The 22,963-nt window shown below is 36.9% G+C and overlaps 1 protein-coding gene across 2 annotated transcripts in view; it reads left to right on the top strand.

Annotated features, from left to right (window-relative positions):
- Positions 1-22,963, top strand: part of STAU2 (staufen double-stranded RNA binding protein 2) — a 321,925-nt gene that overhangs the window by 197,235 nt on the left and 101,727 nt on the right. For both annotated transcript variants that reach the window (XM_044914642.1, XM_021688639.2), the window contains exon 10: positions 3,546-3,853. In XM_044914642.1, coding sequence (XP_044770577.1) covers positions 3,546-3,853 — 308 coding nt within the window. The remainder of the gene's footprint in view (positions 1-3,545; positions 3,854-22,963) is intronic.

Genomic DNA, 22,963 nt, shown 5'->3' with positions numbered 1-22,963 from the left:
ACCATGAATATGTTCAAAACTCGGGCGCTGTCCAAGCTTCATCATTTAGGGGTTTTGTATGGAGGTTCCATTACATAGGCAAGGTTGATTACGTCATTGGTGAGCTCTAGCTCCTCTCACCTCCCCAGAGGTCAGGGGTGGGGCAGAAAGTACCTTTTTTCTTGTTTTGGTATTGGGTATTATTTGAAAATCTTCTCACTTATCTACACAGAAAGCAGAGGCAAAGATTTTTTAATAATAATATTCAATACCAAAATAGGGAAAAAAGGCACTTCCATATGTTAATATGGGAGTGTGAAATTCTTACAGCTTTTTTGGAGTTGTACCAATTTGGAGCAAATTGTTAATGTCAAAAAAAACCTAAAATGCATATTGTTTGAATAACAGTTCTGCTTCTAACTTAAGGAAATAAATTTTCTTGTAAACAGGGATTTAAAAACAAAAATGTTCATCACTCTGTTGTTTATAATTACAAAAATTTGGAAACAAGTTCGATGTCCAACAATATGGACTTGTTTAAGGAAACAATTCATATAATGAAGTATTATGCCTTAATATTAGTAGTAGAAGTATATTGTCTTATAAACAACGGGATCATATGGTATTCCTATGTTTTAACATATTTTTTCAACTCAACGACAAAAAAGTTCATACAATAAAAAGACTAAAAGCATATCTTTAAAGCAAAATGTTAGTAGTTTCCTCTGATTAGGGAGATTTATCTGTATTTTTTCCAATGCGTGTTTTCTTTAAAAAATTTTTATTGAAATTTCTTCCTGATTATAAAACTAACACAAAGGCATAAAGTCAATCCATAAAATCCACAAAATATATATTAATTTGAGCTATATAAATTATTTTTTAAAAAATAACAACTGTTTTGTGTTTTGATGCTATCAGGATAAAGTCCCTGGAGCTTGGCCCCTGCCTGCCTCCACCTTAACCTTTTCCAGTTCCCACCTCTCCATGCAATAGTGGTAAGGAACTGCCTGAGGTTTTCTGACCCACGCGCTCTGCTGGTCCCTGCCTTTATCTCTCTGCCTTCAGTGCTCTTCCTCCTTGGCTTTATTCTCCTTATCCCCTGAAATCTGTGTCATGTCGAGGAAGCCTTTCCTGAGCTTCTAGTGCTTCTCCTTTCCCATTCCCACTGCTCTCTAGATCCACCTTTACCACGTTACCTTAGCCCTTTTCATTTTCCTCTCCCAACAGACAGAGCTGACTGCAGGTCAGGACAGTATTGGTTAGCACAGTGCCTGGAACCTAGCGATAGGAGCTTAACTATGTGTGTGCGCACGTGTATGTTTAACGGCATAATAGAAATAAAGATGTGATGGGATCAAACAGCAGGGAGTGTTGGAAAAAGTGTGACTATATCTGCATGACTAGAGCATGGGATCTTCATGAAGAATTTTTTTTTTTTAAGAGTTTATTTATTTGTCAGAGAGAGAGAGAGCACAAGCAGGGGGAGCGGCAGGCAGAGGGAGAAGCAGGCTTCCCACTGAGTGGGAGCCCGACTGGGCCTTGATCCCAGGACCCTGGGACCATGACCTGAGCTGAAGGCAGACACTTAACCAACTGAGCCACCCAGACATCCCTTCATGAAGAATTTAGATGAAAATAGAAATGTAAGGAGGAGCCAGATGATTAAGGGCTTCATATGTCATCCCAAGGAGTTTGGATTTAATAGTGCAGTGATGAGAAGCCAGAAAAGATGTTAAAGTAAGAAAATGGCTAGCCTTAGAATTTTTCAAAGTGTTAGTTGTTATTAATGTTACATTAAACATTAGGATATAGAATTGTTGAATCAGTATGTTATACACCTGAAACCAGTATAACACTGTATGTTAAATATACTAGAATTAAAATAAAATTAAAATTAAAAAGGGGGATATAGGGCGCCTGGGTGGCTCAGTCGTTAGGCATCTGCCTTTGGCTCAGGTCATGATCCCAGGGTCCTGGGATCGAGCCCTGCATTGGGCTCCAGCCCTGCATTGGGCTCCCTGCTCAGTGGGAAGCCTGCTTCTCTCTCTCCCTCTCCCACTCCCCCTGCTTGTGTTCCCTCTCTCGCTGTGTCTCTTTCAAAAAAATAAATAAAATCTTTAAAAAAAAAAAAAAGGGATATAAAAGAAATTTGTGAAGTCCTGGGTTAAACCAAGTTGAATAGATTTTTGTTCTTAACTTCTCAGTCTTTACTATGCTAATGTGCATTTTTAATCTTCCAAAAGGTAGGGGTGTGTGTATGTGAAATCGTTTGCATTATTTCCTAGATTTATTTATCATGGAACACTTTTATTTGGGGCTGTGTTATAGACATTTGGGGAAATGGACACCAGGGAGACTAGCAGCAGTGAAACCTTTTTTTTTTTTTTTTAAAGATTTTATTTATTTATTTGAGAGAGAGCGCTCGAGCAAGCGCAAGGTGGGGGGGGGGCGCAAAGGAAGGAGCAAACTCCCCGCTGAGCAGGGAACCCAACGCAGAGCTCCATCCCAGGACCCTGAGATCATGACCTGAGCTAAAGTCAGATGCTTAACCAGCTGAGCCACCCAGGCGCCCCAGCAGTGAAATCTTTTAGTGATTGTTAACAGTAGTCCAGGTTAGAAACATTGAAGGCTTGAATCAGAAGGTTAGTGGTGGGAGAGAGAGAGGCAAGAACATGGGAATTAAGTTGTGTCTGTCAGAGCACTTTCTCCAAAAGCGATGATTTCTCAATAATTTTAAAAGAGCATGATTTGAGAGTTGCTAGTATCTGATCCAAAGACATTAGAACATGCAGTGTGAAATGTGGTTTGAAACATCTCTGAGACAAATGGTTGTCAAAGGAAAGGGCTTCTTTTATATGTTTACAACCCCAACAACTGATAACATAGCCCTAGGCTCACTCCTCTTGATATCAGAACCAGCCCATGGTCTGGCTTGAACTCACACACTTGATGATGAAGGGACAAATTCTAGAGTGGATATGGTAACTGCTTATTCATAGGTGAGTCAAAGATGGTTGTCAGGAGTGTAGGTTGGACAACTGAGCAGGTAGATGGTGGTATCATAAGGAGATTAACAAGATAGGAGACAGTGCTAGTTTTGGGAAGAAGATACTCTGTCACTTTTTGAAATGTTCATGAGTTAAAGTTGTCTGTGGGACACCCTTGTGAGGAGAAGAGCACCTGTATGCCATCAGGTATATGAGTTTGTACCTCAGATGACTTGGACTGATTCAGCCCTCATTTTACTTACTGTTTCTCAATTGCTGCATGTGTTAGGGGTTTCATGTCTCTTTATGAGATGATAAAATACTAAATTGCAGGTTGAAGACCCAGCACATTCCTAATCTTTTTAAACTTCTGATTTGGGAATATTGAAACATGTTATTCACCTCTAAATTGAGGCTGCAATTGCCTCGGCATGTATGAGGAAGACGCTTAATTGACAGTGTTTCTTACTCCTTTGTCATTAAACCAAGTAAAATCATTAAGTTAATAATGCTATAACATGTTTCTATTTTAATTATTTTAAATGTAATAACAGTGTTCCTTCATTTTATTTATAGCTCCAAAAGGAATTCTTCATTTGTCTCCTGATGTTTATCAAGAGATGGAAGCCAGCCGCCACAAAGTAATCTCTGGCACTACTCTAGGCTATTTGTCACCCAAAGATATGAACCAACCCTCAAGCTCTTTCTTCAGTATATCTCCCACATCGAATAGTTCAGCCACAATTGCCAGGGAACTCCTAATGAATGGAACATCTCCTACAGCTGAAGCCATAGGTTTAAAAGGAAGTTCTCCTACTCCCCCTTGTTCTCCAGTACAACCTTCAAAACAACTGGAATATTTAGCAAGGATTCAAGGCTTTCAGGTATGAATTAAAAGCAAAAACAAAACCAGAAAACAAATTCCATTAGCCCCAAATCCTCCATCTCTGTCCATCAGAAAGCTCATCCTTGCCTGCCAGCGTGACCTATATGCCACTTACATTGTAAAGTATTAGGAACACAGAGGTCAGAAAAAAGAGAGCCATATGCACGTGCCTCGTTTTCTTTTATTTTCATTCTGTCCATCTTTTGCTGCCTGGCTCTCCTCCATTTTCCTTCTTCTTCCTCTTATTTATTTTTTATTTTTTTTTGAAACATTTCTAATTCTCTGTTCTGTCTTCCAGTTGGTCTTGATTGGGTGCATTTAACTCCTCACTCTGTCTTCCACAAACAAAAATTCTGCCTTCATACATTTGGTATTAGTATTTAGCACTGAGTTCTCCCTCATTTACAATAAGGCTGAGTTTTTCTAATGATGATTTTACTTTCATAGCAGTTTTGAAGTTGGCATTGTATTGCTAGTAATGATTCAGGTATACTGTGAAGGTACAGCATCTTAGAACTCTGTCTTAGGAGTTAATTAAACATGGTATTAGAACAATAGTGACATGCTTTCTAGTTGTTTGAGGCATAAAAACATGTATTTGTTTTAGTGGATCATGTTTTGAACCGTCTAGGGTAGCACCTGTCTCATGGTATTAACAGTTTTGTTCCACCGGTCAGTCTGACTCTAGCTCACAGCTCACTGAACTTATGTATATGAATTTGGGGATGGAATTTTTTTCCCCTATTTATTCTTTGTTCCCTTAAAAAAAAAAAAAAACAAAAAAAAACACCCCAACCGTTCTTTCTGGATAGAGCTTTTAAAAGAATTGTTAACTCTAGGAAGAGGAAATACCTGTGTTCTGATATCTTAGTTGCTTTGAAAATCATGTACTGAACTGTAACCGCTGACCTGACTGGATGAACAGCCACAAGCTCATGCGTAGAAAGAGTGTACTGCACCCTCAGATTTCACTGTTTTCATCCCTTTTCCATCTTAGTTTTATTCCTTAAGACCAAAAACTGTAATTTCTTTAGAAATGCTCTAGAAGCTCTGTATTGTGTAGAATAATCATGTATTTATAAACATTTTACAAGTTTAGATATAAAATCAGAAAGAAGATCATGTGTTTTGGCAGGTATTTTGCATGGTTTTTTTTGTTTGCCTTCACAGAAACCCGATTCTTTCAAATCTGTTGCCAGGTGATCGTTAGTGTTTTTAATTAGACTATTAATATGAAATTGAAGAAGCTGTTACCAATTATTGGCTCTGTCGTCTGAAATTTTAAACACTTAAAGTTAAAATTTTAGAATTTGTTTTTGTTGTTTACCTTAAGAATGACAATAAATCACTGTTTAAAATAAAAAGACCTCGATTCATACAGTTAAAGTACTGGAAAAAAGCTAATAATTTAGTTCTATAATCTGCACACAATGAACTAGAAATAAACTGTGATGAAAAGAAATTCAGTGCTTACTTACAAATCTAGTTATTTAGAAATGTCTGAGAGTAACACTGCATTTTTATAGAAACAAAGCACAAAATACATTCAGGCTCTGAATTGATTTTTTTGCTTGGAGATGTTATTACGGTAGATAATTTTGCTGCCAGAAGAACTACTTAAATTTTTTAATTTGTATTTATTTGTTATTTCTTGGTGATGATAACAATGATAATTTTATAATTAGTCAAAATGTAGAGTCTATTGCCCCCATTATTGGGCTGACTGCTCAGACCTCTTTTTAAAAGCTTATGCTAAGATAATATGCTCTTATTTATGGACAAGTTAAACATTCCCAAATTTGTGTACTGTGATTTTTACATACTAATGAATATAAACAGATGGTTTTAAAACATTACTGTGCTGCTTTGGTCAAATGAGCTTGGTATTGATGTGAAATATTGTGTCACTGATAGATCGTAACCTGCAGCCGAGCAGTGAACAGAAGCTCTGTGGGAAATGGCTTAGTGTCCTATCAGGCACAGAGCATATCTTCATAATGTCACGGTAAAAGGTTCTTTGTAGTTAAGAGTTTTAAAGCCTATTTCTTTATAGATAACTTTCTCAGGTATCTTTACCTGGTAGAAAAACATGTAGACTGTTTCTCTTTCTTAAATGTTTCAATTGGACTGTAGTTTAGAAATTATAGGGCCAGCTTGTTATGGATTACATGCTATTCTGTTATTTTTATTTCTGGAATTTAAAACAATAAATTCTTTTTCTGTGTTTCTAGGTTAGTACTTTTTTTATTTTGTTATTGTACACTGAGTAGATATTATTGCTTATTGAATATTGTATAAACCCTTCTTTGGCCTTCCTTGACCATTGAAATTTGACTTAAGCCTATCAGAGCCATTGTATGTGACAGCTATATTGTATTACAAAGTAAAAATATATTAGTGTACTGAAAACTAAGTTGTTTTAACTTTAAAATTTTTTTCGTTACCCAGTCTTTAATTGAAATTTATAAATTACAGAAAGCTTATTTGCTCACTAGAATGTAGGTATTAAGCTCACGTCCTTTGCTTAAATCTACAAAATAATTAAAATTATTATACAATTAAAGTTATTAATAAAACTGACTTCACAGAGCAGAATGTGATTGAACACTTGCACATTCTTGGTAATTCTTTGATCGTTGCTTGGGCGCACCTAAAATTTTTATCTTATTTTAGATGCAAGCTTTTGGAATCCCATCATAAATGAATATGTGTCTCTTTGAGGTTTTATTGAGTGCATTTTAACTATCCTCTTTTAAAACCTGAATGTTCTTATTGATTGTTTTATTATTTTTTAGAAAGAGAAGTTTTATGTCAACAGTTCTGTGAGCCTTAGATTTTGTCCAGCCCAGTCAGTATGCTTCTATAACTTCAATGCTTTTCACAAAAACTCATTTGAAATTATAGTTATAGTTATACCAGCATGTTTCAGGGTTCTTTGTTATGTACCTTGATACTCTTTAATTATAATGCCAAAACTATTCAGCTTTTTAAAAACAATTATTATGGCAGAGATGTTCTTGAAATTCTGTGCATTTGAACCAAAGTGGAAGACTTTGTTTTGTTGTGTTATAATTTACATTATTCTAAGTTTTTATATCATCAATATGCTTTACCATACTAATGATATTAGAAATTTAGATTTGTATAATTAGATATAAGCAGTTCCTTTGTCTTTTGGTTCTTGCATCAAGTCTAGTGTATGTGTAGGGGTGGGGTGGTTCCCACACAGCACCAAGCAGGGTGTCTGAGAATTCAACTCAGTTCTGATACTGTCTCCATGGAGACAGCATCAGATCCCACAGATCAAGGGTTCAGTCCTACAAGACCCTACTCCCCACCAACTGTCGGATATCTGTCAAGCCCAGGTTGCTAACTGTACTTTTGACTGACAGCTATAAATCAGAGGTTCCCCCAACCTCCTCCTCAGGTTCAATTAATTTGCTAGAGCAACTCACAGAACTCAGAGAATTTTGCTAAATCCCCAGTTTATTGTGAAAGGATATAACTCAGTAGAGCTGGATGGAAGAGATGTCTAGGGAAAGGTATGTGGCTGGGGCCCAGAGCTTCCATGCCTTTTCCTGGTGCACCACTATCCCAGCACTTCCATGTGTTCAACAACCCAGAAGCTCTCAGAACCCTGTCCTTTTGGGCTTTTTGGGGGGGCTTCATTATATAGTCATGATGGATTAAATCATTGACCAGTGACAACTGATTCAAGCTCCAGCTCCTCTCCCCTCCCCTGAGGTCAGGGGGATGGGACTGAAAGTTCCAACTCTCTAATCAGTTTTTGGCTCCATTGGCAGTCAGCTTCCATCCATAGATGCTTTCCAAAGTCACCTCCTTAACATATAACTCTGTCACTTTCAATACTTTGGAAATTCCAAGGGTTTGAGGAGCTAGTGTCAGAAAAAAGGTTTGAAGACCAAATATATATTTCTTATAAGTTACAGTATCACACTTTATTTAAATGAGTCATTAGAAAAGTAATTTGATTGGAAATGAAAATGAATTCTTTTAGCAAATTATCCTTTCTAGATGAATTTAATTTCAGTTTGCTATTCTGTGCCCCTTTTTGTGATCATCCTCCACTGAACAGTGTTGATTTTTGAAACCTTCAGAGTAAAATATTATAAACTAGGTTTGTTTTTTTCACATAAAGAATATAAAGAAATAGTTGTTGTCTTAGTTAAACCATGGTTTATTTTACAAAATCAAAGAGTTTTTTATAGAGGAGCTTTTTATTATTGTGTTTTAGATGTTAGTGCCATTTCCAGCAAGATGAAAATGTCAGTAGGGCACCTGGGTGGCTCAGTCATTAAGCATCTGCCTTCGGCTCAGGTCATGATCCCAGGGTCCTGGGATCCAGTCCCACATCGGGCTCCCTGCTCAGCGGGGGTCCTCCTTCTCCCTCTCCCTCTGCCTGCCGCTCTGCCTACTTGTGCTCTCTCTCTGTCAAATAAGTAAATAAAATCTTAAAAAAAAAAATGTCAGTAGAAAGCTTTGAAATATCTACTTAAATTAAAAACTTTGTTTTCAGATACAATTCAAATTTAATACACTTCAACTGATACGTCTCCTTTTGTGAAGTTTAATATGATTATAGCAGGCTTCTTTTATAGTTATAGGCTTCTTTTAAATATTTGTTTAATATATATGGCATATAACATTTTAACAATATGACCTTAATATAGATTACATTGAGAATATGGTATGGGGGGTGCCTGCATGGCTCAGTTGTTAAGCGTCTGTCTTCGGCTCAGGTCACGATCCCAGGGTCCTGGGATCGAGCCCCGTATTGGGCTCCCTGCTTAGCGGGAAGCCTGCTTCTCCCTCTCCCACTCCCCCTGCTTGTGTTCCCTCTCTCACTGTGTCTCTTTCTGTCAAATAAATAAAATATTTTTTAAAAAAAGAGAGAATATGGTATGGAAGGTAGCTGGCCAATCTGAGAATTAACCTTTTTTCTTTCCCTTTTTTAAATCTTCCCTATACCTCATTTTTTATAATCCAAATATTTATCATCAAAGTGGCTGTTTGCAGCTTTGTTTTTTTTTTGAAGAATGAGGGATCCATTTTTTTTTTCCCAAAGAGCAATATAAATTAAACATTGTAGGTTTCTAAAAGCAGAATATGGAGAAAGAAATCCTGCATATACATACCCTCTCCCACTTAGAAATATTTTTCCCCAATTTAAAACTTATCCTTGAAACACAACTTACTTTGTCACTTCTGAGCCCAAATTTTCATCTACACTGTTACACAAATGGCTGTATAAAGTGAAGAGAAGTTATTCAGAGTACAATGAGTAAAATACATTTGTCGATTTGGCATGGGGTCAACAGATTCTGCTTTGATTGCCGTCACTCTTTAAAAATCCCTCTTGGATTTGGCCTTTACTACTTTCCAAAGACCTTGGAGAGCTTGGTTTAGTATTTGAACTCTCTGCAAGGCTTGGTCTTTCTGTAGTGACCCTAAAACTCAGGTTTGTTCTTCAAATGGGCAATCCAAGTTCGTGCAAACTGACTTATTATATTGTTATCATTATATTTGGCATACTTGGCCAAACCCCCAAAGGTATGCAGACTACCTATTACATAACTGGACTTCCATAAAAACCAGTGGAATTACCAACTCATTTTGCTGAAATTTCCAACTCTATAGAGAAAAATTCTAGTTGGAAGAAAGAAATCCTGATACATATAAACATATACTATGATCAGTAACAATAATACAGGTAAGAATCAAGCAAGTCTTGAGTAAAATAGTCCATTATAACTGCATGAACTATTCAGGACTAACTTCACCCTAAATCACTGCAGAGGATAACCTAGAACTCAGAAGGACAAAAATACTCGTCTTGAGCCTTGATGTACCAGCACACACTTAGTAAGACACATAGGATGTTTCAAAGAAAAAGTAATATACAACCACAGAAAGAGCCTTTCCTACCACAGTGACTTTGATATGGCTCTAAAATGAGCCACTGTGGTACAGAAGAAAAAATGGCTGTCATTACATGTCTTCCCCAAGTAGAAATATCTATAGCTTTCGCTGTTTGCAACAGAAGAGATTTCAGCTCAGCATAAGAATTCTACTTGGAATCATTTGAAAATCAAGTCTTTGAAGAAAAAGAAATGATTTTTCATCTAACAGTGAACCACGTTTTCTTTTGCTACAAAAGGTTGGCAATGATATGATTTTTACTTAGTGACATAAGATTAATTTTAGTACCCAACAAGTCCCTTCATGTCTGGCTAGTAGCAGTATACGAATGCTCATTCTAAGTCATGTTGAAATGATCTACTTCCCTCTCTCCAGCATTCAGCTATATCTAAGATTTTTACTGACAGTGGTTAAAATTTCATGTGTATTGTTCTCTTCTCACCCAGGACAATTCTTGAGAAAGAGAGAACAGTATGTGGGATTACACCCTGAAAAAGAAATTAACATAGCAGGGGCATGCTTTATATCAGAAATATATGGGTAAACAGGAAATGAAACTGATATCTATTGATTGACTCATTATATATTAGATAGTGATGTAGGCATTATGTACATTATCTTATGACACAAGCAGAAATGCATGGTACATTTTTGCTTTTTGCTACAGATCTTTATTTTATTTTAAATCAAACTATTATATAGTGTTTGAAGATTGATCCCTGTAAGTAGGACTAGTTTGTGGTGATGGTCCATGGTCTTCGAGATACTGTTTTGTTTTAGTCATAGATTTCATTAGAAGATGACACAGTGACAGCTTGAGTAAATCTTAAGAGAAAGATAGATGATATATTATGGACAGTTTTCAATAATTTCAGTATATAAAAGAATTAGATGGGTATGAAGTTAAGTGCGCTAGAGATGTCAAGCCATTGAATACTGGAATTGATTTAACTGAAGAACAGGAAATGGAACATCTGCTTATTCACTCTGGGCCAGTACTCCCAAGTACCTACACATGCTAGGTAGCATGCCAAGCACTGGGCACAGGAGGAGTTATGATCAAGTTGGGAACAGACAGGTAAATAGAACCAGCATGCAAAAGGTTGGCCACCACCATAAATTAGTCCCATCTCCAGGGGTCAGTGTTTGAACATTACACAACAGTTTGATAAAAAAAACTTAAAGATTTGTAGCATGCTGCATGAAATAATGTATGTAATTCTGCCCCCGTAATAAGAGGCATGATAAGGGTAACCTGATAAGTGTTCACTTGAGATGTGGTTAACCATGTCAAGAATCACAAATAGGAATGAACAGCTCTGACCGAAGGAATTAGGGAGAATTTATAGCAGACAGGACATTTGAAATAAGTTTTAAGGAGCACATAGAATTTTTAGGTGAATAAGAATTACAGGCAGAAGCTAAGCAGTGAAGACATAAAAAGACATGGTGTTTCAGAACATGCTTAGAGTCATAGAGGCAGTGGCTCGCAGGGAGACCAAGAAACTGTGTGTTGCTGGGAGTTTGGATTTTAGGTGTTAGGCAGAGACCATGGACTTACTTTTAAAAGGGTAGTGACATTGGTTTTGTATTTTAGAAAGATAATTCTGTCAGCGATACAAAGCATGAACTAGACAAAAAAGAAACAAGAATGATAGCCAAAAAGACTAATTAGAACTGTTTTGAATGAATTCAGGAGAGAAATAACAAAGATTGAATTAGGGCAGAGCAGGTGGGTATAGAGGAGTGGGGCTGAGGTACGCTTGTCTAAGCTACAACTGAGAGAATTAAATGATCTGTTGTGCTGGTTTTTATGGGGACACTTTCACTGGCCTGTTCCAGGTGGAAGCCAGATTCACATGTGTTGAAGAGTAAGTAGAGACTGTTTGAGGATACATAAACTATTTTTTCAAGAATTTGAGAGTGAAATAAAGTAGGATAGTATGAATGTGACATGTTTTAGGCAAGGTTTTATGTTTAGTATCGATGAGATGAGTAATCTTAGAGGAAGTTAATGGGTTCCATTTTAAACACATGGAATTTGAGTTGCCTGAAATAAAGTTGTGCAATAGGCAGTTCTAAATGCGTCTGGTGATCAGCAAGAAAGGATAGGACACACAGTTTGGAGAGTCGTCTTTATATAGATGTAGTTGAAGCCATAGAAGTAGTTAAGTTTATGGGGTGCCTGGGTGGCTCAGTCTGTGAAGAGTCTGCCTTTGGCTCAGGTCATGATCTCGGGGTCCTGGGATCTGGTGCCCCGTGTTGGGTTCCCCACTCAGCGGGGAGTCTGCTTCTCCCTCTGCCCCTCCCCCTGCTCATGCTTTCTCTCTCTTTCAAATAAATAAAATCTTAAAAAAAAAAAAAAAGAAGTAGTTAAGTTTGACCAGGGAAAATGAATAATAGCCTAGGAGAGATTCCCGATGAATAGTAACAATGTAAAAATTCATTTATCCATTAATTCAACTGAAATATATTGAGCACCTGCCATGGGCCAGGTATACTTCTTGGCCCTGAGGATATAGCATAAGTGACAGTCAAGGTTTATGTTAGCTCATGGAGCTAACATAAAAATGGGTGTGTGGGGGTGGGATGTGGAGTAGGGACAGGGGACATCCAAACATATGATAAATTCAAATGGTGTTAATATCCTAAGGTAATAGTTCCTAGGAAATTGTGAGATTAGTTATGATTATTTTAGGGAAGTATATGCAAGAGACTTCATGTCTCCATCTGTTGTGTCTTTTTACCTTTTTAATCTTTTAATCAACCTTATTGAGCTATAATTATATACAATAAGACACAACCATTTTATTAGTTTCAAAAAATATATGCAACCATGTGACTGCCACCACAATCAAGATGAGGATATTTCTGGGGCACCTGGGTGGCTTAGTCGTTAGGCATCTGCCTTCGGCTTAAGTCATGATCTCAGGGTCCTGGGATCGAGCCACATATCAGGCTCCCGGCTCAGCGGGAAGCCTACTTCTCCCTCTCCCACTCCCCCTGCTTGTGTTCCCTCTCTCGCTGTCTCTCTCTCTCTCTCTGTCAAATAAATAAAATCTTAAAAAAAAAAAAAGATGAGGATATTTCTGTTACTATAAAAGTTTTCCTGGTCCCTCTCTGCAGCTTGTTTTCCCCACCTCCCTATGGCTCCAGATAACCAGGATATCCTCCTGTCACTAAAGATTAGCTTTGCCTTTTCAGGAATTTCATAAAAATGGAACCATACAGTATGCATAGTTTTGCATCTGGCTTCTTTCACTCACTATAATGTTTTTGAGATTCTTCCATGTTGTATATAGCAGTAGGTTTTTATGTTTGTTTTGTTTGTTTTTGTTGTTGTTTTTTATTAAGTACTAGTCCACTGTATGGATGTATACCACAGATTGTTTCTGTTTACCTGTTGATGGACATTTGAGTTGTTTTCAGCTTTGTGCTATTATGAATAAAGCTGTTTATGAATATTCATGTATAAGATTTTATGCAGACATCTTTCTCATTCTCTTGGAAAAATTCCTTGGAGTGAATGTGCTGGGTCACATGGTGAGTGTACATACAAATTTATAAGAAACTATCAGATTTTTTTCAATATGCTATAACATATTACATTCCTACTAGCAATATATGAGGGTTCCATACATTAATATGATCAGTCTTATTCAAATAAGAGTACAGTGGTATCCCATTTATATTTTAATTTGTATTTCACTAACGATCCATATGATGAGCTTCTTTTCATGTGCTTATTGGCCAATTATAGATCTTTGTGAAATGTACACATCTTTGTCAAGTTTCTAATTGGGATTTTTTTTCTTATGGAATTATAAGAGTCCTTTTTATATCCTGTGTATAAGTCCTTTGTGTTGCAAATATTATCTCCCTACCAGGATGATCTTGACATACTCAACTTAATTTCATCTGCAAAGAGCCTATTTCCAAATAAGGTCACAATCAAAAGTATAGAGAGGTTAGGACTTGGCCATATCTTTGGGGCCCATTGTTGAACTTACTGTATATTTATTGCTTTCATCAAATTTGGGAAATTTGGAGCCAATTTTCTTTTCTTTTTTTTTTTTTTAAAGATTTTATTTATTTATTTGAGAGAGCGAGAATGAGAGAGAGTACATGAGAGGGGGGAGGGTCAGAGAGAGAAGCAGGCTCCTCGCCGAGCAGGGAGCCCGATGCGGGACTCGATCCCGGGACTCCAGGATCATGACCTGAGCCGAAGGCAGTCGCTTAACCAACTGAGCCACCCAGGCGCCCCGGGGCCATATTTTCTTAGAGTAAATATTTTGCCTGCTTTCTCTCTCCTCTTCTTCTGGAACTCCATTTACATGCATTTTTAAAATATTGTCCACAGATTCCTGAGCCTTTATCCATAAAAAAATTTTTTTCTCTGAACTTTAGGTTGTATTATTTCTATTGATCTGTAAGTTTACTGTGTGTCTTTTTCATCCAGTGAATTTTTTTTTAACTTTGGATATTGTGTTTTCATTTCTCCAGTTTCCATATGGTTCTTTTTGAAGTTTTGGTTTCTCTGCTGTGGTTTCCTATCCATTCATTCATTATGCATGTATTTTCCTTTATATCCTTGAGAAGAGTTAAAATAGGTGCTTTAAACACCTTTTCTGCTCATTTCAACATTGGGTATATTGGCTTTTGTCTCTATTAATTGCCTTTTCACTGGAGTATGAGTCACCTTTTCCTATTTATTCCAGGTCAAGTAATTTTGGATTGAATCCTGACTATTGTCAATGATACACTATAGAGACTCTGGATTCTGTTACATTCCTCTGCATAGTTTTGAATTTTGTTTTCTGAAGCAGTTAATCTGGCTGGACTCAAACTACAAACTTTGTCTCTCATCTTAAACTTTCTATTCTCTTGGCTTCTGGGAGAGTAGTCTCTTCTGGTTCTCGATCAACTTTTTGTCAACTGCTAAAAAGAAGAACCTAATAGAATTTATTGGTTCCTGCTCCCTATTAGAAGTAATTTCAGTGGAAATTTTTGTAATGACATTAGTGATAGAGGAGAAAGTTCAGGTAGTAATAGTAATATTGTCCTAGATTAAAAATAAAAATAGCTTGAAAATAATCTGTCATATTTAGTGTTTGCTACTGCAGCCTAAAGCAGCAACTTCCTTCTTAGCTTTTGGAAATGAGGTAGCATTTATTGATATTTCTTGGTTCAAATTTCTTGGTCCCCATTGCTAGGATTCCCATGAATAAGCCTCTATTATAATTTTTTTCTAAATCTCTAACTTAAGGAGGAAGCTTTAACTTCTCTTTATCATGATGCTTTGGATATTACGATTTTCCAGGCTTTTATGCGAGAAACTTTTTTTTCCTGCATCCCTTTTCCTTCCCATATCAGAGGTAGAAAGTACCATATTGCACAGTGACTTTATTTTTCTAATTAAAAGAAAATTTAATCTCCACTGATTCTCTTTTCTTGTATTTGAAGATTCTTTTAATATAAAACTCTGATATGTGTAGAAAAACTTGTTTATCTGGTATCTACTCTAATTGGTGCTTGGCCTCTTTTCAAATCTCCTTTATCCTGAAGCACTAAAGTTTTTCCTTTATTAGTGGCCTTTAAAAAATAATTTTAAACTTAGAGAAAGGTAAAAAGTACAGAGCTTAATATTAACAATTATATAACCATAATATAATTGTCAGCACCAGGAAATTAATGATGATGTCATCTTATTCAAATTTTTCCAGTTTTCCTACTAACGTCTTCTTTCTGGCCCAGGGTCCAGTCTAGGATCCCATAGTGCATTTAGTTAAATCTCTTCCAATCAAGTAACAGTTCTTTAGTCTTTCATGATCTTAACACTTTTTTTTTTAAAGAATTTATTTATTTATTTATTTGACAGAGACAGCGAGAGAGAGAGAGAGCACAAGCAGGGGGAGTGGGAGAAGGAGAAGCAGGCTTCCCACTGAGCGGAGCCCGATGCGGGGCTTGATCCCAGGACCCTGGGATCATGACCTGAGCCAAAGGCAGACGTTTAACAAATGAGCCACCCCAGTGCCCCTGATCTTAACACTTTTGAATAATATGATTACTTATTTTGTAGAATGTTCTTGAATTTGGGTTTTTCTAATATTTTCTCATGACTGATCGAGGTTGTACATTTTTTTTTTTTAAAGATTTTATTTATTTATTGGAGAGAGAGAGAGTGAGAGAGAGCATGAGAGGGGGGAGGGTCAGAGGGAGAAGCAGACTCCCCGCTGAGCAGGGAGCCCGATGTGGGACTCGATCCTGGGACTCCAGGATCACGACCTGAGCCGAAGGCAGTCGCTTAACCAACTGAGCCACCCAGGCGCCCGAGGTTGTACATTTTTTTTTTAAGATTTTATTTATTTATTTGACAGAGAGAGAAATAGCAAGAGCAGGAACACAAGCAGGGGGAGTGGAGAGGGAGAAGCGGGCTTCCCGCCGAGCAGGGACCCCAATGTGGGACTCGATCCCAGGAACCTGGGATCATGACCTGAGCTGAAGGCAGACACTTAACTGACCTGAGCCACACAGGCACCCTGACGTTGTACATTTTTGGTAAGAATATCACAGAATTGATGCTGTACCATTCTCAGTCCCCTATATGCTGCTGTGTTTATAATACAATGATCTTAAATATCTCCTTTACTTACATTAAGAACCATATCCGACAGTGTTATAATTTTTGTTTCTAATGGCCAGCATAATTTAGAAAAGTCAAGAAGAGAAGGAAAGTCTACTGTATATTTACCAATGTTTTTACTCCTTTCTGTGTTTTTTCTTTCTTCCCAATGGAGTTCAAGATTCCTGCTTTTATCATTTCCTTTTTGTTTCAAGACCTTACGTTAGCCGTTCTTTTAGAATAGGTATGCTGGCAACTTATAGTCGATTTGCACTCATTTGAGAATGTTTTGGGTCCCCCTTCATTCCTTAAAGATATTTTTGCTCAATATAAAATTCTGGGTTGACAGTTCTTTCAGCACTTCAAAAATGTTGTGCCAGTTCCTTATGATGCCATGGTTTCTGCTGAGACACTGCTGTCAGATTGTTTCATCTCTGTAGTTCAGGAGTTGTTTCTCTCACTGCTTCCTTCTAAGTTTATTCTGTCTTTAATTTTCAGAAGTTTGATTATGTTGTGTCTTTGTGCTTATTCTGTTTGGGATTTGCCCAGCTTCTTGAAGCTATAGGCTTATACCGTTTCCTAGAATTTAGTGCATTTTAGTCATTATTTCTTCAGATTCTTTTAACCCCAGTCACTGTCTCTCCTCCTTTTGGGATTCTGATGACAGAAATATTAGATCTTTTGTTATGGTCCCGGAAGTCTCTGCAGCTCTGTTCATATTTGTCAGTCTGTTTTCTCTCTGTTGTCCAGATTGGGGAATTTCTGTGTTTCTGTCTATAAGTTTACTAAATCTTTTCTCTGTTCTCTCTACTTAGTTTTTAATTTTGGTTATATTATTTTTCAGTTATAAAATTTCTTTTTTATTTATTTTTTTATTATGTTAGTCACCATACAGTACATCATTAGTTTTTGATATCATTGTTTGCGTATAACACCCAGTGCTCCGTGCAATCAATTATAAAATTTCTGTTTGGTTCTTCTTATACCTTCTGTTTCTTTGGTGAGACTACATTTTTTTCATTTGTTTCTATAGTGGTGACTTTCAAACACTTGTCTGATGAATCTAATGTCTACGTCATCTTGGTGTTGGCATCTCATGATTGTCTTTTCTCATTCAAGTTGAGATTATCCTGGTTCTTGGTATAATGAATGATTTTCTGTGGAATCCTGGACATTTCGGATATAATAAATCTCTGTGTCTTATTTAAGTCTTCTGTTTTAGTAAGCCTCCTCTGACATTGTGCCAGCTAGGGATCTTGGAGTGTCACCTTGTTACTTGTTATGGGTAGAAGTTCACTTTCTCCACTGAGTTCTGTTGACACCCTGGTGGGAGGAGGGGGACATGTTATAGCTGCAAAGTGGTGAAAGTAAGTCCTGATCCTCCACTATGCCGCTTCTGAGACCACCCCAGTGAGAAGGTATAGCATCCCTCATTATCACCAGATAGAGACAAAAGCCTAGGAATCCAGCAGGGATAAAAGTTATGACTCCCCATTTCAGCCTTCTCTGTCACCACCCCAGTTGGGAAATTGGGTCACCTCATTCATCTGGCAAGGATGGAAGTCTAGGCTCTTGCTGATGAGAGTGGGGATGGGTCTGCCGTATTTTCCATGGTGTTTGGTTGGAATAGGGCAGTTATTGTCTAAATGTTTTCTGTCTTGCTAATTTATTCATTTTCTGGCCCTTTGAATAAACAGAGCAGATTTTCTTGGGGCTCTATTATTATTATTGTTATTATTTTCTATATCCATTGTCATTTCCATGTTGCCACCTTCTCTAGCACACAGTCCAGGATACATAAGGCAAAGAGAAACTGAGGGATTCACCATTCTATTGTTTCTTGGGTCTTGAAATCCCTAGCTTGGATTCTTCCTCCTTCTCTCCTGCCTTATGAATCCTCTTATGTTTGTTTTATATATAATATCCAGAGCTTTTACTTACACTTAGCAGGAAGAATAGGGAAAAGTAAATCTGTTTCATCTTGTCTGAAAGTAGAAGTCACAATGGTCTTTGCATCATGAATGTAATTATATTTGAAAAACAAATATAGTACGTTTCTAAAATCTATAATTCCTGAGTAGAAAGCAACACATTCCAATATTTTTTATAAAAAAATATCTAAATGCTGTTATAAATTAAATTGGTATGTAATGAAAAGATTTTAAGCTCTTGTCTTTGAAGTTTAAAGTGATATTCAATACAATAAATACAATACAATAGGATTCTAATACATGAAAATTAGAGAGTTGGTTGCCCCTGTTGGGAGAAGATTGTGTTAGTTTAACTTTGGTGATGTACTAACTGCCTAAATGAACTGTAATTTTCCTTTGACCTTGGAAAAAGTTTTTCTTGTTAAGCTATTTTGTTTTAAGCCCTATAGATTTTAACATGATTTGTTATAAATATGTAAATGGTTATATGTGGGTATGTCAAAGCATGAGTGCACATTACAAAAGACAGAAGCTTCTTTTCTGGTAGCTATGGAATTGACTGTTAAAAATCACCTAGTGCTTTTTTTTTTTTTTTTTTTTTTGGAAATTTAAAATTAAAAAAATTTTTTTTTTTTTTTTTTTTTTTTTTTTTGATGGAAATGTCAAACTAAAATAACTATATATGTGTATATATAATTTACTTTCTAATTCATTGGCTTCCTCCTTAGTCCTCCACTGGCATAGTGAGTAGAAACTGAAAAGCAAAGAAAAAAGATTTAGGATTTTTGTCATATACACACTCATCCCCTAAAGTAAGAATGCAGTTATCTGCCTTGACAATATTGGTAACACATCTGTTGTTGCATTTGCTAGGCAGTTTGTATCCGTGACTTACACGAGCCATAAATCTATACATCTCGCTAGATTTTGTATGCCAAGTACAGGCATGTAATTTTCAAAGCTTATCCCAAGCATAGAATTTCTGAAAGAGAGAAAAGATAATTATAAGTTGAGTCTCAGTCTTTAGAATGTGATTTCATTCGTTCACTGATCCCTGTAGAGTCATTAATGTGACAAGCATATTGCATACAGAATGAAACAGATTTCTCCAGCCGCTGAAACACAGGTACATGACTGAACACGTTAAATATACGTTTACATTTTAGTTACAAAGGAGTTGATTTTAGTTATGAAAAGGATCGGGAAAAACTTTAGAGAAAGTTAGTGACAGACATTATCCTAATGTAGTATTACTCTTAATAATTATATACCTTGTCATGTCTTTTATTACATTATGATGTGTTATAGTAGTGATGAGAAGAATATCTAATATATTTATTTTAATGCTAACCATGAGCCAGGCATTGTTCTAAGTGCTTTTCATAGAGAAACTCACTTTATTTATTACATATAAATTAATTCATTAGTTGAATATAGAACTAACATAATGTAGTTTTTTACTGTTGACCACAGTTGACCCAAAAAAGTAAGATGATTTACATGTCGTCAAGTGATCTAAAGAGGCAGTTAAGAACATTTAATATAAATTTAAGCTATTTATTAGGGCAATATTTATCAAATAGTATACTGTTTCACGTTTTGCCAAGAAAATGCTCTTTTGTGTGTTAATAAAGATACAGGTCTTCCGTACAGCTAGTATGCAGACTCTGCAAAAGTCAAGTATGTTTTAACATGCTTATCCTAAGTACCAGTGTTACACCTGTCACTCTTTAGCTCCTTGCTGCCTTTTCTTCTCTGTGCAGAGCTTCCATGCAGTAGCTAGAATGGGATCTCCACCTACTCCTGTGCAGTGGACCCCACGGTTAATGAACCTGAGATGCGCTAATCAAACGTGTTTTCTTGTTACAGTGCTTACGTTAGGTATCACATATGAATGTACAGGTGTTTATCTTTCCTTAGTGATCTAAAGAGCAACTTTCTTTAAACACAGGTCTTTTTTGGGACGCCTGGGTGGCTCAGTCAGTTAAACCTCTGCCTTCGGCTCAGGTCATGATCCCAGGGTCCTGGGATGGAGCCCCGTATTGGGTTCTGCTCAGCGGGGAGCCTGCTTCTCCCTCCACCTGCCGCTCCCCCTGCTTGTGCTCTCTCTCTCTCTCTAACAAATATATAAAATCTTAAAAAAAAGGGGGAGTCTTTTTCACACCCTCCTCATTTTTGTCCCAAGGGGGTGACCATTAAAAACATCTGACAGACAAGCAGTTAACCAGTTTCCTGCTGAGATTAGTAAAATATGTAGTAGTCCTGCAACATCAAGGAAGTTCAGCCCTGCAGGAAATGGTTTTATTCAACGTTTTTTGGAGATAGGAGGTAGGGAATTTACATTTTCATTTGGATGCCCCCTCATATTTTCAAATGGGCATGAAAAAATTTACATACCTAGCTTTTAATGTAAATTATTCTAAGGCTTATACCATTTTTCTTTATTTCTCAAGTTATATGAATAGTTGAAGTGATGTGTGTCTTCCCTTCAGGAAAAAGAAATCTCTGGACTGGCAAGATCAGTATTAGAATGGACAATTATAGCATCTCATCTGGGTTTATGTGATTACAAGTCAAAACTAGGAAACTTATTTTAAAACAAAGATTGTTATAGATTTGTAAATTTCAAAGACAGCCGCATTGTTTAATTTACATATATTCAAAATTTTGGCCCATCTTCTAATGGAATAATTTTTGTAAACCCACAAGAAAGAAACAAAATGTCAATTTACAGTAGTTGATAGTGTTATAAATCCAAAACAAGTGCTATAACATTATAAAAAACAAGATCAACTGCTAACATTTTAGAGTACCAAAGATAGCAAAATGATACGATTTATAAACAATAAATCTTAAAGTACACATAGAAGATGACTTTTGTAATCTCCTAAAATTATCTTTATTCACTTTTCTTTAATCAAAATCAAGGGTCCTGTGACATCACATAGTGAAATTTTTAGGACCACATTTGTAAAAACACACTGCTGTGTTAGAAAGATGTTGCTCTGTCAGTTCTGAAGATTTGTGCATTACAAGAGGTAGTGGGATTTTATTACCCTAATTCAGGCTAGTGGTCCTGAGAATTCTGGCTTCTGCTGATGCTTTGAATCATAGGAAGCAATTTTCTGTGTAGAAGGATGAATTTCAAAATGTCACTTACACATTATCTTTTTTTTTTGACATTCACAATTTTATGAACTCTAATGTTGTTATGTCCAAGAAGAAAATATAAAACTGAACAGAGCCATATCGAACTTGTTTTTACAAGTGGCTGATGGAGTGGTATGTAAAGTGTGATTCTTAAGGGCTCTTATCTGTAGATTATTACTTTTTGTTTAATGTGGAATTGTGTCCTCAATCAATAGTTTCCTGTATTTTTCACATACTTTTATATGGCCTATTAGGCAGTCTCAGTGCAGTGGAGGTATAACACGGGGTGATTTTATATTTCTCCAGTCACCACTTTCCTCCATACTCTGTCAGATCTCCCATTTATGATGTCTAGTTACCTTTAGTTTTTAAAAATTGAATCTAGTTCATGGTAAAATGCCAAACTCTGATCCCCGCCCTGGCAAGCCAGTCAGTTTGGCTCAAGACACTTAGAGGAGGGAGGGAGTACATTGATTTCTTGTTCCCTTCCTCTCACTCCAGTGCCTTTGAATATTTGTAGTTGGTGGGGTGGGAGCTTTTGAGATCTCTTCCTCCATACTCCATCTGTTTCATTTCATGACCTTACTGCGCTGGTGTTGGGAAGTCTGGAGGGGGACCAGGGTAGGGGAAGATGCCACCCTAACCTGGTTGCATCCACTGCTGGTTTCCATGTAGATGATATTCATGATTTTCTTGAGGTAGCGTTTAATTTCTTCCAGTTCCCTCTGTTCCTGAGGGATAGCCATATTTCCTTTGGACTTTACCAGTGGTCCTTGCCCCTGACCCCCTCTGTTGGTAGGTGTCTCTTTGTTTGGCCTGAGTATCCCTTTGGCTTCTGCTGAGATTCTCTTTCATTCCCTCCAAGGGCCGTGAATATGTAGGGTGAGCATATCTCCCTTTGTCCTTTTTTTGATTTCAGGCACACTGTGTGCCTAGACTCCTTCAGCAAGCTCTCAGATATCTCCAAACTCAATCTCTTATTTTCCTATGTTTCCAAACTGCTAGGGGCACACATTGATTTCAGTCAAGATTTCTTTTCAGAGGAAGCCTATAGATTCTGCTAGGGGACAGAATATAAGTACTCCCACTCTGTATCAGCTGTTTTCTTAGAGCTACCCCACTCATTGAAAATGCTATATTCCTCATAAGGGTGACAATCAAGATGATTCCTTCCCCTTCACCTCCCCCTTCCTAGTTCCTCTGTGTATTATTTATGGTTGGACCAATTCTGCTGACTCTTACTAAGGGGTTGGGAGTAAGGCCTAGCCTAAATGTTGGCAGCTCTTTAGAGCTCCTTTTGTTGTTGGTTGTTTGCCTGGTGTTGATTCTGGGGCAGCAGAAAAAGTCCCATAGGGATAGATTCTTTGTAAGTGATAAAAAGCCCAGTGAATTAAATAAAATAGGTGTTTATTCTTTTCTCATGGAAAGGTCTGTAAGCTTGCAGTCCAGAGCTAGTGTGATGGGT

The sequence above is a fragment of the Neomonachus schauinslandi genome, chromosome 4, assembly GCF_002201575.2.
Source record: "Neomonachus schauinslandi chromosome 4, ASM220157v2, whole genome shotgun sequence".
NCBI lineage: Eukaryota > Metazoa > Chordata > Mammalia > Carnivora > Phocidae > Neomonachus > Neomonachus schauinslandi.
This window is presented reverse-complemented; position numbering and strand designations above follow the sequence as displayed.